Source organism: Malania oleifera, chromosome 1 (genome assembly GCF_029873635.1).
Source record: "Malania oleifera isolate guangnan ecotype guangnan chromosome 1, ASM2987363v1, whole genome shotgun sequence".
NCBI classification, from domain to species: domain Eukaryota; kingdom Viridiplantae; phylum Streptophyta; class Magnoliopsida; order Santalales; family Ximeniaceae; genus Malania; species Malania oleifera.
The window spans coordinates 147,533,090-147,547,182 of NC_080417.1; the positions used below are offsets into that span (position 1 = coordinate 147,533,090).

The following is a 14,093-nucleotide window of genomic DNA, read 5'->3' on the forward strand; positions in this document are numbered from 1 at the left end:
AGGTAGTCCCGGAAAATCCTTGGGGAATACATCAGGAAAATCCCTCACCACTGGGATATCCTCTACCCTCAGCTCCTCTTCTGATACTGCCTTCACATAGGCCAAAAATCCCTGACAACCTTCTAGTAGCAATCTACGCACCTAAATAGCAGATAGTAACTAAGGTGGGGTGCACACACATGATCCCACGAATCTATACTCTTGTCCCTCTAGAGGTTTGAACATTACCTCTCTCTGATGACAATCAATGTTGACATAGTGGGAAGCTAGCAAATCCATTCCCAAGATTACCTCAAACGCATCCATCTCTAAAACCACCGAATTAGCTGACAAAGACTTCCCCTGAATACCCATTGGATAGTCCCTGAGTACCTTTCTGCATATCCCTACAACCACAGTCGACGTAGTAACAGACAGACTAATATCTAACTACTGAGATTCAAACCCACACAACTTAACTGTCATGCCCTGAACCACAGATGGGTCCTAGGTGTGAATATAGTAACCTAACCTATCTTTGTATCAATTAAAACATACATGATACAATACAATAAGAGGGTCAGACCCCGTGGGGTATATAGATGCCCTATACACATACACGTATACATCCATACTGATCCAATACGCAACGAAAAATGTTCCATCTATCCATATAACATACCATACCAGAGTCTATACAATACTAGAATATACATCCCATAATTACAAAGCATACCCCGGGTGTCTACAAAAACCTTCACGACAACCTAGTTACAAAACTCGTACCTAAACAAGCATTAACAGCAGTTAACAACACCCTCGCTTCCAAATGCTAGGATGCTAATTACGACTACCTGAAGGACCTGAAAAACATTTGTACGTACATTCGGGGTAAGACACCTATCAGTAAGGAAGAAAGCAGGTTATATCAATGTATGGCATACTAGTGTTATTTTACATAAAACATAACACTATACAATACGATACAGTTCGAAAACATTTCTATACAATTTCATATAGTTCCATACAGTCCAGTATTTTTACAATTCCATTCCAGTACATACGATACCCAAAACGTACGGTCAGTGTCATCACACTAATATGCAATTACACTATGAAACCTGAAGCTTCATAGTGATTACATTGTAAATACGATGTAGCTCACACTAATATGCAACTACTCCATGAAACCCGAAGCTTCACAGTGATTACATTGCCATTACAGTGTAGCTCACACCCCTCGGTGACCATTCGGGATACAAGTGATATTTCACATCCTCGGATATAGAGCCGGACACTCTCGCCTACGATTTTGACACCGGTACATGGCGCAGCGTATGGTAATTAGCCGCCACATAGCTATTTCGGCGTATGGTAATTAGTCACCCCTAGTCGATTTCAAAAAACTTGAAATCATTTTGGAACTCACATTCCTATACTCATCAGCATACAGTAATTAACCGCTACATAGCTGTTTTATAAAATACCTGAAACAATTACATACAATCATACATACCACACTTATTTGGTTTACGGCAAATCATATCATTTTCCAAACTCAAGTATATAGTTTATACAAATATGGATAATAGTCATCTCAATAATACAGTTTAAACAAAACAAACGATTTTCCAAACAAAGTGGAGATGATACCTGAAATCCCTAAATTTTCCCGAAAACTGTAACCCAAAAATTCCGTATTTTACCCGATAGATTTTCCCAAATAAGTTACCAAAACATACATACGATCGTAGCCTACAAGCTTACCGATCTTGATTTTGAAAAGTAACTGATATAAACTGAATCCACTTACCTTAACCCGAATTCCAACTACGAACTCTACGATTCCCAAAACTCAGAACTGAGACTCCAAAACCTACAAAACCATAGTACAATACATGCTTACAATTTATACTACTACACATATTTTGAATCAGAAAGGAAAATCGAGCCTTACCTCGATTTTGGCTTGAAACCCAAAACTGCCTGAAATAAGATTCCGATCCGCTAGAAACGTAGAGAATCCTTCCCTAATCCTCGCAGTAACGTCAGATTTATGAATCTGGCGACGAGTAGCGAATAAATCAAGAGAGAAAAAGAGAGCTTCGAGTTCTAGAGAGAGTGAGTGAAGATATTAAGCTGACTTAGCTTGGAAGCAACCCATTTGGATATTTATAGCCCTTTGATTTGGGTGGATTCGTCGACGAATTGGCATCCTCGTCGATGAGATGGTGGCCTCGTCAACGAGCCCGAGATTCCATATTTTCCAAAATCCCTTGGGATCTCCTCGTCGATGAGACACTGAATTTCATCGCCAAGAACAATAGAAACTTCGTTGACGAACTCTGGCTTCGTCGACGAAGCTTGCCCAAATTACCACCTTACCTTTCTTTTGTATAATAAACCCATATATCATGGTTCGGGTTCTTACAACCTCCCCTCCTTACAAAAATTTCGTCCTCAAAATTTGCAATCTCTCATTATGAACACATTTATACTACCAAATACATACACACTCTGAAATGAACTGGCGGCCATTTATATGCAGTCCCGTCACAGTACATACACTAAGAAGAACTAGAGGCCATTTATATGCTGCCCCATTACGATACATACATACTCTAAGAAGAACCGGCGGCCATTTATATGTAGCCCCGTTATGATACATACATACATACATACATTCCCTCACTTATGGCGGAGGAATACTGTGGTTACATACACACACAGCCTCGGGAGCTCACAATACTACAAGACTCTCCCAGGGACTAACCACACAATACTACTACAATAACAGAGTACTACATACATACATACATACCCATATCGACTCTGCTATCAAGACTACTACTCAGAACAACTGCGGATACTTCTGACATATTTTTGCCTCCAATTCCCAAGAAACTTCCTCAACCGTGTGATTCCGCCATAAGACCTTTACTAACGGTATTTTCTTGGTACGCAACTTCTGAACTTTTTGGTCCAAAATCTGAATTGGTACTTCCTTATACGCCAAAGCATCCCCAAGTTCCAAAGATTCGTGACTAATAACATGCAACGGATCCGACACGTACCTCCTCAACATAGATACGTGAAATACATCATGGATCCTTGAGAGCGTAGGGGGAAGTGCAATCCGGTAGGCTACTGGACCCACTCGTTTGAGAATATCAATGGTTCGATGTACCTCGGGTTCAACTTGCCTTTCTTCCCGAATCTCATCACTCCCTTCATTGGAGCGATTCTAAGGAATACCTTACCCCCCACCTCGAACTCCAATTTATGGCGGTGAACATCTGTGTAACTCTTCTGCCGAGGATTCAAGCATCTCCTATTACAATATAAATGCAAATAAGTGATTTTCGTAAGATTTGGAGATCATACGCCAAAATCCTTGTTTTTACCAAAAACCAAAAAATCATAAAACCGACATTTCAACTTGGTAGAATTTAGCAAATAAACAGTTAAATCATACGTATAAATATAAACTAGTTTTTTAACGGTTTAGTTTTCTAAAAATGCTGTTGTAATCAATTTCCCTTTACCTTATACTCGAAACGAAACTTTGTACGAACACGGTCCAAACCGACAACCCGGCACCCTCAAAACCTAAAAACCACATAATATAATCTTACTATAATTTCGACTACTATCCAAATATTCAATCGAAATTAAAATCAGATCCTTACCCCGATTTTTGGGAAAACCCAAAAATCTTCAAAATAACAATCTGATCCATTAAAGTTGTAGAACTTCCTCCTCTGATCCCCGCAGGAACTTCCATTTTTAGAAATGGGAACAGCGAAGATTCTTAAAGAGAGAGAAAATTTTGTTGGTAGAGAGAGAGAGAGAGAGAGCTTTTAGGAAGAAACTTAGCTTCTAAGCAACCAAAATGAATATTTATAGGGCTTTTGACTGAGTTAAACTTGTCGACGAGGTGGCGCCTTCGTCGATGAATCCACCACACAGCTCGTCGACGAGGTCATACCTTCGTCACTGAGCCTAGTCCGGATATTTTTTACTGACCCGCTCGGTATTTCCTTGTCGACAAGGCTCTGAAATTTGTCGACGAGGCTTTGAAGGACTTCGTGGACGAATGTGATTCCTTCGTCGATGAACCCAGCTTATTACGGTTTGGGTCTCTACAAAAATGTTTCAGGTTTTGTAAAACAGTTGTGACAACTAATTACTGTAAGCTGAGGGGTATAGGAACATGAGCTCCAAAAATGTTCCAGGTTTTGTGAAATTTGCCACATCTCGGTTAATTACCGTAGGCAAACACCATGTCTCGGCTAAATACCATGGGTGAGAGTGTCCAACTTTATATTCAAGGGTGTGAAATATCGTCTGTTTGTTCTGGCTGGTCACCGATGGGTGTGAGTGGACACTGTATTAGCAACGATATCGCTGTGAGATTTCGGTTATTGTAGGGTATCAGGTGCTTGAGTGTGACGACACTGACTGCATTTTTGGTATCGTATGTACTGGAACACGATTGTGAAAATACTAGAACTATATTGTGTTATGTTTTATGTTGAAATAACATTGTATGCCACACATTGATAACCACGTTCGGGAGCGTGGTTGTCGGTTAGCTACGTATAGTACTTATATAAGTACTGATTTTGTAACCGGGTTGTCATTGTAGGGTTTTGTAGACACCCGGGGTACGTACTGTATTTTGGAGCATAGACTCTAGTTATGTATAAACTCTGGTATAGTACGTTATATGCATTAGAAAGAACATTTTCACTGCGTATGTGATGTATATGTATGTGTATGAGAATGTATATAGGGTATACGTGTACCCCATGCGGTCGAACCCTCATTCGGTATAATATTATGTATGTTTTAATTGATTCAGAGACAAGTTAGGTTACTAAATTCACACCTAGGACTCAGCTGCGGGTTCGGGGCATGACACAACATGCCTTATGTATTTCTTTTACTGATATGATGACACATGAACGACGTGTATGTGTTTGTGTGAGGGTTGAATCGTAAGACATAGGTCGACCATTCCCGTCCTACATCAATCACACTCTTCTACTCTTGAAATGGATGCATGATGAGGCGAACCCATCTCAACTTGTTTATTAAATTGGTTAGGTTTGAGTTGAACTATTTATAAACGGATTGCCTCATTCCCAAACTTAAATCCAATTTAAACGAGTGAGTGATGAATCAACCATAAGGTTTTAACCTATTTTGCCACCTCTAACTATAAGTCTTGCTTGTTGCAAACAATTGTGCATTGTGGGACAATGTTAGTCATAGCTTGGTGTTTCTTGTTCGGCCAATCACCATTTTTTTGCTTAGCTGAGAAATTCAATTTAAATGTAAATAAATAAATTAATAAATATAAAATATAAACTCTCTCGCTCTAAGTAAGTCCTGTTTGGTTCCATAAACAGGCTATGTCCATTACCAATCACACCATCTTAGCTCAGTTCAACGTGGCACACGCTGGTCCCGCATGGCCAAATCCCTATATAAATCTACCATAACACCACACCTTCTTCTTCTCTCTCCTCGCTCACTCCTTACGATAATTGGGTGCCCATCTATCCATCTACCCTCCATCTCTAGGATTAGGGTTAGGGTTTTCTGCGTCTGGGCTTTTGTATAAGATGATGCAGCCAGCATCTGGGGTGGTCCCACCGCCGATGGCCCCCATGCCCATGGACCAGCAACAACAGCAACCTCAACAGCAACAGCAGCAGTATCCCCCTGCTCCGCCGCAGCAGCAGTGGATGATGATGCCTCCGCCGCAACAACAGGCGCCGCAACCCCTTCAGCAGCCACCTGTTTGGGCCCAGCAGCCTCCTCCGGCTGCCGTCCCTCCGCCTCAGCAGTCGCAGATGCAGGCCCAGCAGCAGCAGCAGCAGTACGTGACGGTGCAGGGCGCGGGCCCTGATGAGATTCGATCGCTTTGGATCGGAGACTTGCAGTACTGGATGGACGAGAACTATGTTTGGAGCTGCTTCGCTCAAACTGGAGAGGTAACTTTGTATTTAGATACACGAGTATTTGTTTATATTTCTATTTGCTTATTTAGACTGGTATTTATGCGTAGATTTGTATTGCTTCGGAAATTCTTTTGATTTCTGTTTGCCCTATTCATGGGGCTTTGTTGTGAGTTTGTGCTGTTACCTTCAACATCACAGTGGTTTTTTTTTTTTTGTGTATAATGATTTCACATACATTTATTTCTTGTAAATTTTTTAGCAGATATTAAAGCATTATAAAATCTACATGATTTTATAGTAGGGGGTGATAACGTAGCCAGTTTATATTGCTAGATTGAATTAATTAAACCTTTTTTTTAATGCTAAAAGATTTCATTGGACGCAAAGGGTATACAAGAATAAACAAAACTAGCAAAAAGTTAAACAGAGAAAGAAACTAAAGAATTCAGGAAAATAAAAAAGAAGAATATGTAAGTATATCTCCTAGCATGAAATAGACCATCTTCCTCAAGGGTTCTCCCATCCCAAATTAGTTCAACCTTTCTTTGCGGATTTTATTGTCTAGTTGTGTAGAGTGTGTGCTTGGAGGTCTTTTTGCAGGTGGGCAGGGGGGCGGGTGTGATATGGGTTTGGGCGTAAGCGTGCATTTTTATTAACTTTTAACTATTATGGAGCTGCTTGTTGGTTGAAAAACTATCACTGCTTGATCAAGAGTAAGCTGGTTATATGTGAAGTAAGGTGTGTGAAGATTCCTTCATAGGTGTCAAAAATGAAATTCTGCAAAAATGAGTGAAGTTTATCTATTTAATAAAAGATTATCTTTGTATGTCTCATGCTGATGTATGAGTAGGACCTCACAGAGCTATTTTTTTTGCATACACCCAGCCAAGCTGGCCTTTATATTTTCTTCCTTTTACACTCATTGACAGCATATATAGAGTTACTTCCTTCCTACTTCTGCTCATCTCTCTCTTCCTCTCTCTCCCTCTCTCTCTTCCTCTCTCTCCCTCTCTCTCTCACACACACACACACACACACAGTCACATAGTGATCAATCAATTGTTTGATTGTTTTATTGTCTTGCCTGCTCACAGGCTGCTTCAGTGAAGGTTATACGTAATAAGCAAACTGGCCAGACAGAGGGTTATGGTTTTATAGAGTTTGTAACTCGTGCCGCGGCAGAAAGAGTTCTGCAGACATACAATGGCACATTAATGCCAAATTCTGAGCAGAATTTTCGATTGAACTGGGCGACTCTTGGTGCTGGTGAAAGGCGTACAGATGATACACCTGACTTTACAATTTTTGTTGGGGATTTGGCTTCTGATGTTACTGATTATATGTTACAAGAAACATTTAGAGCTCACTATTCATCTGTCAAGGGTGCCAAAGTTGTTACTGATAGGACCACTGGACGTTCTAAGGGTTATGGGTTTGTTAGGTTTGGAGATGAAAGTGAACAATTGCGTGCTATGACTGAAATGCACGGAATGTTCTGCTCAACTAGGGCTATGAGGATTGGGCCAGCAGCTACCAAGAAACCTGTGGTTGGTCAGCAATATCAAAAACGTATGTGTTCTTTAGTTCCTTATGATTCAACTTTATTCATATTGCTGTTGTCGTTGTATACTTGTTTTTGTCTGTGCATTAATGTTTCCTGATCTTTCTGATGTTTACATTTGTTTAATATATATGCTGGCACCATTTGGTTTAGTAAGTCGGACGCCTGTTATATGTTGAGGTTATTTTGTCAAAGCAGTTATGCACTTGAAGATAGGCGGAATTTACACAGTCATTTCCTTCCAGTACTTTCCTTTGTAAACTTGGGCACATTTAATTATGTTAAAACTTGCAAAAACTTATAAACCTCATGTTGTCTCAAAGCAGGACACGGAGAGGCTCTCATTTTGGGGAGCCTGGAACTGATTTCAGCTGAAATGATTCCATGTTAGTCCGTGGCCTCATTTTAGGTCAGTTACTTTGTTTATGTCATAAGCAACTTCTTACTTCATTTTCTTGTGGCATTTATCGTGCTACATTCGCTTGTTTTCCAGTTCCTTACATTTTAGCAGCTACCAACCAATTTAAATTTTATTCAATTTCCGAAGTTTACATTTCCTTTTCCATTTATTTTGAGCTATTTTAAGTCCAGAAGATCAGTTTTATTTCTTCATGGATCGGTTCCCTTGCGCTATTTACTTGTATAGCTGCATATGAAGTTGTTGCCCCAAAATTTTTCCCATGTATATTGTGCTTTAGTTTTCCTGATTTTGCTCCTCAAGAAACCTTTTCTTCTGGGGGTTCAAGCTTTACAGCTTATGTATTAAATGCTGAAAAAAAGCATGAAGCAGCATGGCTTCAATTTATTGCATGTACATGCGACGCTGTTTTACCTTTCTTAGTATAGGTTCTCGTTTGGGTCATATACAGTATGTTTTCCCTTTTTATTCAATCACTTCTTTGGTCTGTTTCTCTATCACTCTGTTACTTCTGAGGGGCTAGTGGGTGTTAATTCATGATTCTTTTGGAGCACTTCAAATGTCCTTGTTTAGTGGAAATTTAAGCAAATGCTTTTTAGCTTTCAAGAGGTCAATTGGCGCATCCTCCAACTCTATTTAATGTAACCCATGGTCGTGACTATATCCTGTTGTCGTATACGTGTCTATATTTCATCTGGAGTTGTTAATTCACGATTCTTTGGAACACTTCAAATGCCCTTGTTTAGTGCAAATTTGAACAAATGCCGTTTGACTTTCATGGGATTAATTGGTGCACCCTCCAAGTCTATTTAAAAATTTAATTTAACGCGTTATTGTGAATATATCCTGTTGTCATACACTTGTCTCTTTCATTGAGAGTTGTTATCTTTTATTATTTAATTTTTGGGACCTTTTATTTGTTATTTATTCTTTTTGTGTCTTTTGGTACAAGATTTTTTTTTTTTAACATTATTGAAGTCTATTGTATTAGATTACATGTTGTCAAAATAAAATAAAATAAAAAATTTACTTCCCTCTTCAAAATTGCTGTCTTTAGCATCTCTTGGTTATTGATGTCATATACTGCTTTAGCATACTAAATCACTTATATAATGATCAGTGTATCTGTTTGTGTTTGTGCAAGAGTATATATTGCAGTTAAACAAGGAACTGTAGCAAAACAGGCTGGGGTAGCATGGCATTGGGAAAATTTTAAGCTTTTGCACAGAAGACTCTGAATGACTAGATGATATTATTGCCAATTTCTTTGTTTGAATTTTAGCGACATATGAGGTGGTAAAACTCATTGTACTTGGTAACTTAATATTTTTAGATAGAAAATTGGCAGTGTACCTGAGATTTAAATTTTTAAAATTTTGCTTGAAAGGCTGAACGATTGATTCTAGATGATAATTTTGGCTACTTCTATGTATGAATTTTAGTGACAAATGAAATAGCATACATTGTACTTGGTAACTTAATATTTGTGGATCTAAAATTAGCATAAAATTAGCAATGCACCCGAGATTTGAGAATGAATTGGAGATTAGGATATTGGGAAAAAATATTATTGTGATGGTACCTGTGTTGTTGGCCATGATTTAAAATGACTCTGTAAATAATTTTCTGTGCTATTTACGTAGATTCTAGTGTTTGCTGGCGTTCAAACTGATTGTAAGTTGTCTGTCTAACTGAGGTCATTTCTTTTGCATTAACTGACATCATATTGTTGCTATTTTTGTTATTCTTTTTATCATATTTATGCTGATCTGAGAGCTCGGCCCAGCTGAGCAATCAGCTATATTATTTTTATTAGCTCCCCCACTCTTTTTTCCCTCTTCTCATCCTCAATTATCTATGGTTTGGGCTCCCCAGAAATTCTGATAGAAAGCCCCCTTCAAACGTTTAGTTGCTGTACTTACCATGGGACCTTTTATCTCTTCATTGTTGATTTCTGCTTTCCTTCATATTTGTTTGTCATTTGCAGCTTCCTACCAGAATCCTCAAGGGAGTCAGGGCGAGAGTGATCCAAATAATACAACAGTGGGTGGTTTGATTTAATGTTGACATTATTTGTACTTTTATATATGCTTGTGATGACTTATGTTTTGAGCACAGATATTTGTTGGTGGTTTGGACCCCAGCGTTTCCGATGAGCATCTGAGACAAGTGTTTGGTCAATTTGGTGAGCTAGTTCATGTGAAAATACCGGTAGGCAAGCGTTGCGGGTTTGTTCAATTCACTAGCAGGTAAAAATGTCGATTTCTATACAATGATTTTTTTGGGTATAAGAGTTTAATTTTGTTTTGTTGTTTGCATGTGTTGTGCATCAGAGCTTGTGCTGAGCAGGCATTATCAATTTTGAATGGAACACAGTTAGGAGGACAAAATATTCGACTTTCATGGGGGCGAAGTCCTTCAAACAAACAGGTTGCTTAGATACAACCACATAGTTTAGTAATTATACTTTGGTGTGAATTTCTATGTACTTGTCTAAACTAACAGGGCACGTATCGTGTCTATTCAGGCTCAGCAAGATCAGACTCAGTGGAATGGTGGTTATTATGGATATGCTCAAGGATATGAAGCATATGGTTATGCAGCTCCTCCTCAGGACCCCAACATGTACTATGGAGGTTATGCTGGATATGGAAATTACCAACAGCCACAGCAGGTGAGAACCTGATATAAAAGCTTCTTCTCGTGCAGCTCCTTTCAATAATAGGATTTCTGTGCAAGTTTCCTGATGGTATTATTATTGCCACTGGGATGAACTTGGTGAATTTGTTGGTATTGATGCTCCATGTTACCTGAGGAGCCTTGAGCGTATTAGTCATGAGTTGATCAGGTTGCTGGTTGCCCTGGGTATCTGATTGTGTGTATGCAGTAAAATTAACTTGGTAACAAAAGAATTGATGCTTGACTGATTAGATTTTGCTTTTTGCTCAATTACCATTACATGGGTGAGTTTACATAAACGTGGCTGGGATATATAGTCCCCACTAAAATGACAAAATAACCTTTAACAAGTTCATTGTTTGTTTTCTAGAATTGTCCCCATTCAAATCAATACCCAGGGTCTTATATCTAAACCATGTGAGGGGGAATTGAAAGCAAGCAGATAAGAATTTCTGCCTTTACAAGTGCATCTTTTGGCTGTTATAGCACTGGAAACCCACCTATCCTATTATTTGTGGACAACCGCAGGCCGTAGTTCTACCTGAATCAGAGAACTCAGGCACTCGTGCACTCAATTAATATGATCATTCGGCGGGATATTCAGAAACTGGTTGAAATTTTTGGATCTGAATATATGTGGCTGGAAGGAAGTTTATGAATTATGATCAATTAGATAGGACAAACTGTCATTGGAATAAATCAGAAGGAAGAAAAAAAATCTCAATTAACTCTTTTTTGGATAGAATCAGCCTACATAAGCCACAATTAGTTAAAGTATGGTGGGTCCTTCTTAAGTAATTGTGAAGCAAAGATGCCTAAAAGCAAGGATAAATCAGAAATGAGAACAAATGTAAGGTTGCAGCATTTTTTTATCAAGCTATCAAAGCAAGTACATAGTTCATTATTGGGGGCCTCATTATTATTATTATTATCATTGGTAGCAAGCTCATGCATGCCTTTTTCCAAGGTCGCCTTGAGTATATTTTAAATAAGTTTGCCCCAAACAGATTGTATGATCCATACTCAAAGATTAATGATATATTTTTTTTGTTGTTGTTATATGTTGAACTATGAAATATAAATTGTTAATATATGTTATATTTTGAATTATATGTCTTTTGGTTATATTGAATTGAATGAGTTGAGCTATTTAGTTGGATATGCACAACAGTGGTAATACAATAATGTTAGTAATATTTTAATGGCAAGTGGGAGTGCAATGATTGTAATTTTGGTTTTATTGGTGAGGTTTGAGTTGAACGAAAATAAAGGCCAGGGTAAAGCTGCATACCCTGTAATGGCCCTCGCCTTACCCTCGCAAAGTGGGGAATCTTGTGGCGTGGGGATGCCCTTTGTTTCTCCTGTTTGGCCAAGAGAGATCTTTAATTGCAGTGCACAAGTTAATTATAGAACTTCCAGAACATGAAAGCTTGTTGAGGGAAACTGTAAGATTTTATCTGTCTTGTAATGAATGATGAGTATGGTGAAATATTTTTATTTAATGATTTTTTTTGTTGGCGTTAAAATTTATGTCTAAGTTGATGTTGTGATAATCAATCTATGATGATGAGCAAATTCTTTTAAATTAATATTTGTGACGGAAGATTGTCCTAATCTCTGCTCCTATCAACTTCTGTAATTGGCTGTGATGGCAGAGATTGGTTGAAATGTACATGATAAAATTGAATGTTACTGTTGTTACCTGGTGCTTATTCAACTATTTCTATCACGTGAATTCTGTAGTTGTGATCGTGACATGATTGTTATTCTTACATGCAGTGACCTGCAGCTGAGCTGTATCCAAAGAGTCTGAAGGCTGATGGTTGTGTAGTTTACTCCGTTGCCGGTGTAATGTAATTCATGTGATTTTGTGGGTTCTTTGAACAAAATGTAATATGAATATGTTGGTTTCTGGAGAGCGCGACCAATCAAACATCTTGTTTCTCTTAGTATTTTGTTTTAGAAATCTTAGACTTGTTCTTTGTGGGTCAGTTTGGGGGGCGTGGAAGGCTTTCCAGAATCAGTGCACCAAATTATTAAATTGAGATTTCCATGTTACTTTATATTTGACGTCTGTCAACTGGAAGATATTGACATATTTCTGGCTTGGATGATTTGCTTGATGGCATTTGAGTTTTGCATCCTGCGTTGGTGTGTGATGGTTGAGATTATGAGCCTGGCCCTCGGGCTGGCTTTGATAACGTGTCTTTAATTTTTGGTTTTTGCTTTAGTAAAAATTAAAAATTAGATTTCATGATTTTTGATTGTTTTGATAAATGAGTGGTTAGATTTTGAAAATTTGCTGTTTTAACTATATTTTGGAGTACTTATTTCAAGTTAGGAAGTCTTAAATTTGTTTTAAAACTTGATGGAAGTTGGATTAATTGTTTTATTTTATGAACAGTTTAATAATTAGCACTGCTTGTTTTCATAAAAAAAATAAAAATTAGAACAGAGCTGCAAATTTTTTCTTTAATTTAAAATTTTGGTCCCATGTTATGATTCACAAGTAATATTCTCACCATAATTTCAACCATTTATCATACTAGAATGTAATGTAATTAAGCAAAATAGATTTAAAGCTTTAGCTTGATTTTTTGCTTTTTCAGTAAAATTTTTACCACATTTTTCGTTGTGCTTCATTTCGTTCCAACAAATCATGCTTGACCATCCTTATTCATACTCTATATTGCATTGTGTCACGGACCCCCAAAATGGGACTCAAGTAAGGGCCGTGTGGCACTTGTTGAGAGCTCTCCCTCGACAAGTCAGTTAAGTCTCACACGTTCAAACCTGCAATCACGAGCATCTCGTGAGTCTCAATACTCAAGAAAACCAAGAAACAATAGGATATCACACGAGCAATATATTCTTATACACCGAATAAAACTATAACAATCAGAGGTATCACAATCCAAAACAACAAAACACCACAATGAAAAAGACTACTTGTATTATTCAACAATAAGAGAATAATTACACAGACGATAACATAGATAATCATATATTCATTTCAAATCCCTGGAGAATACAATTATAGTTGTATCTCTCTCCCCTTTTTACCCATTACATTGTCACTCCCTAACATCCTCCCCCACTCATTTTATCGACGTCTTCGTCAATGTGTTGTAGAAGGCCATCTCACTCTTCTGATGTCAAAGTTGATATCATTGTCTTCAAATTTCTGAAATCTTCAATCTTCTGTATGGCATGTTGAAGGTTTTCTGCGATTTCCCAACTATTCTCTTCTTCCCCCAGCCCCAGCCACTGAACCAGAAATTGCTGTTGTTGACAACCTTCTGCATTGATGACTCTGTCTACAATGATCTCCTGGACTTCTTTGTTGACAGGCTGCCTTCTGGAAATGGTTGATCTCCTTAGCTTTTGTCGGTGCGGATCTGCTTCATCTGTGTGGAATGGTTTTAAATTGCTTACATGAAACACAGGATGGACTGGATGTCTGTGGCTTTTCATCCACTCAGGCCGC

The 14,093-nt window shown here is 38.2% G+C and overlaps 1 protein-coding gene across 2 annotated transcripts; it reads left to right on the top strand.

Moving 5' to 3' along the window:
• Nucleotides 1–5,494: 5,494 nt before the first annotated feature.
• On the top strand, nucleotides 5,495–12,669 carry LOC131159985 (polyadenylate-binding protein RBP45). 2 transcript variants are annotated; one of them, XM_058115357.1, is made up of 7 exons: nucleotides 5,495–5,981; nucleotides 7,043–7,517; nucleotides 9,915–9,970; nucleotides 10,046–10,176; nucleotides 10,261–10,357; nucleotides 10,455–10,601; nucleotides 12,386–12,669. In XM_058115357.1, exons 1-7 carry the CDS (start codon nucleotides 5,610–5,612, stop codon nucleotides 12,386–12,388), a joined length of 1,281 nt encoding a protein of 426 aa, XP_057971340.1. In that variant the 5' UTR covers nucleotides 5,495–5,609; the 3' UTR covers nucleotides 12,389–12,669. The 2 variants fall into 2 exon arrangements, with proteins under 2 accessions (XP_057971340.1, XP_057971268.1); XM_058115285.1 differs by having other exon boundaries at nucleotides 5,496–5,981; nucleotides 10,455–12,669.
• The last annotated feature ends 1,424 nt before the right edge of the window (nucleotides 12,670–14,093 follow it).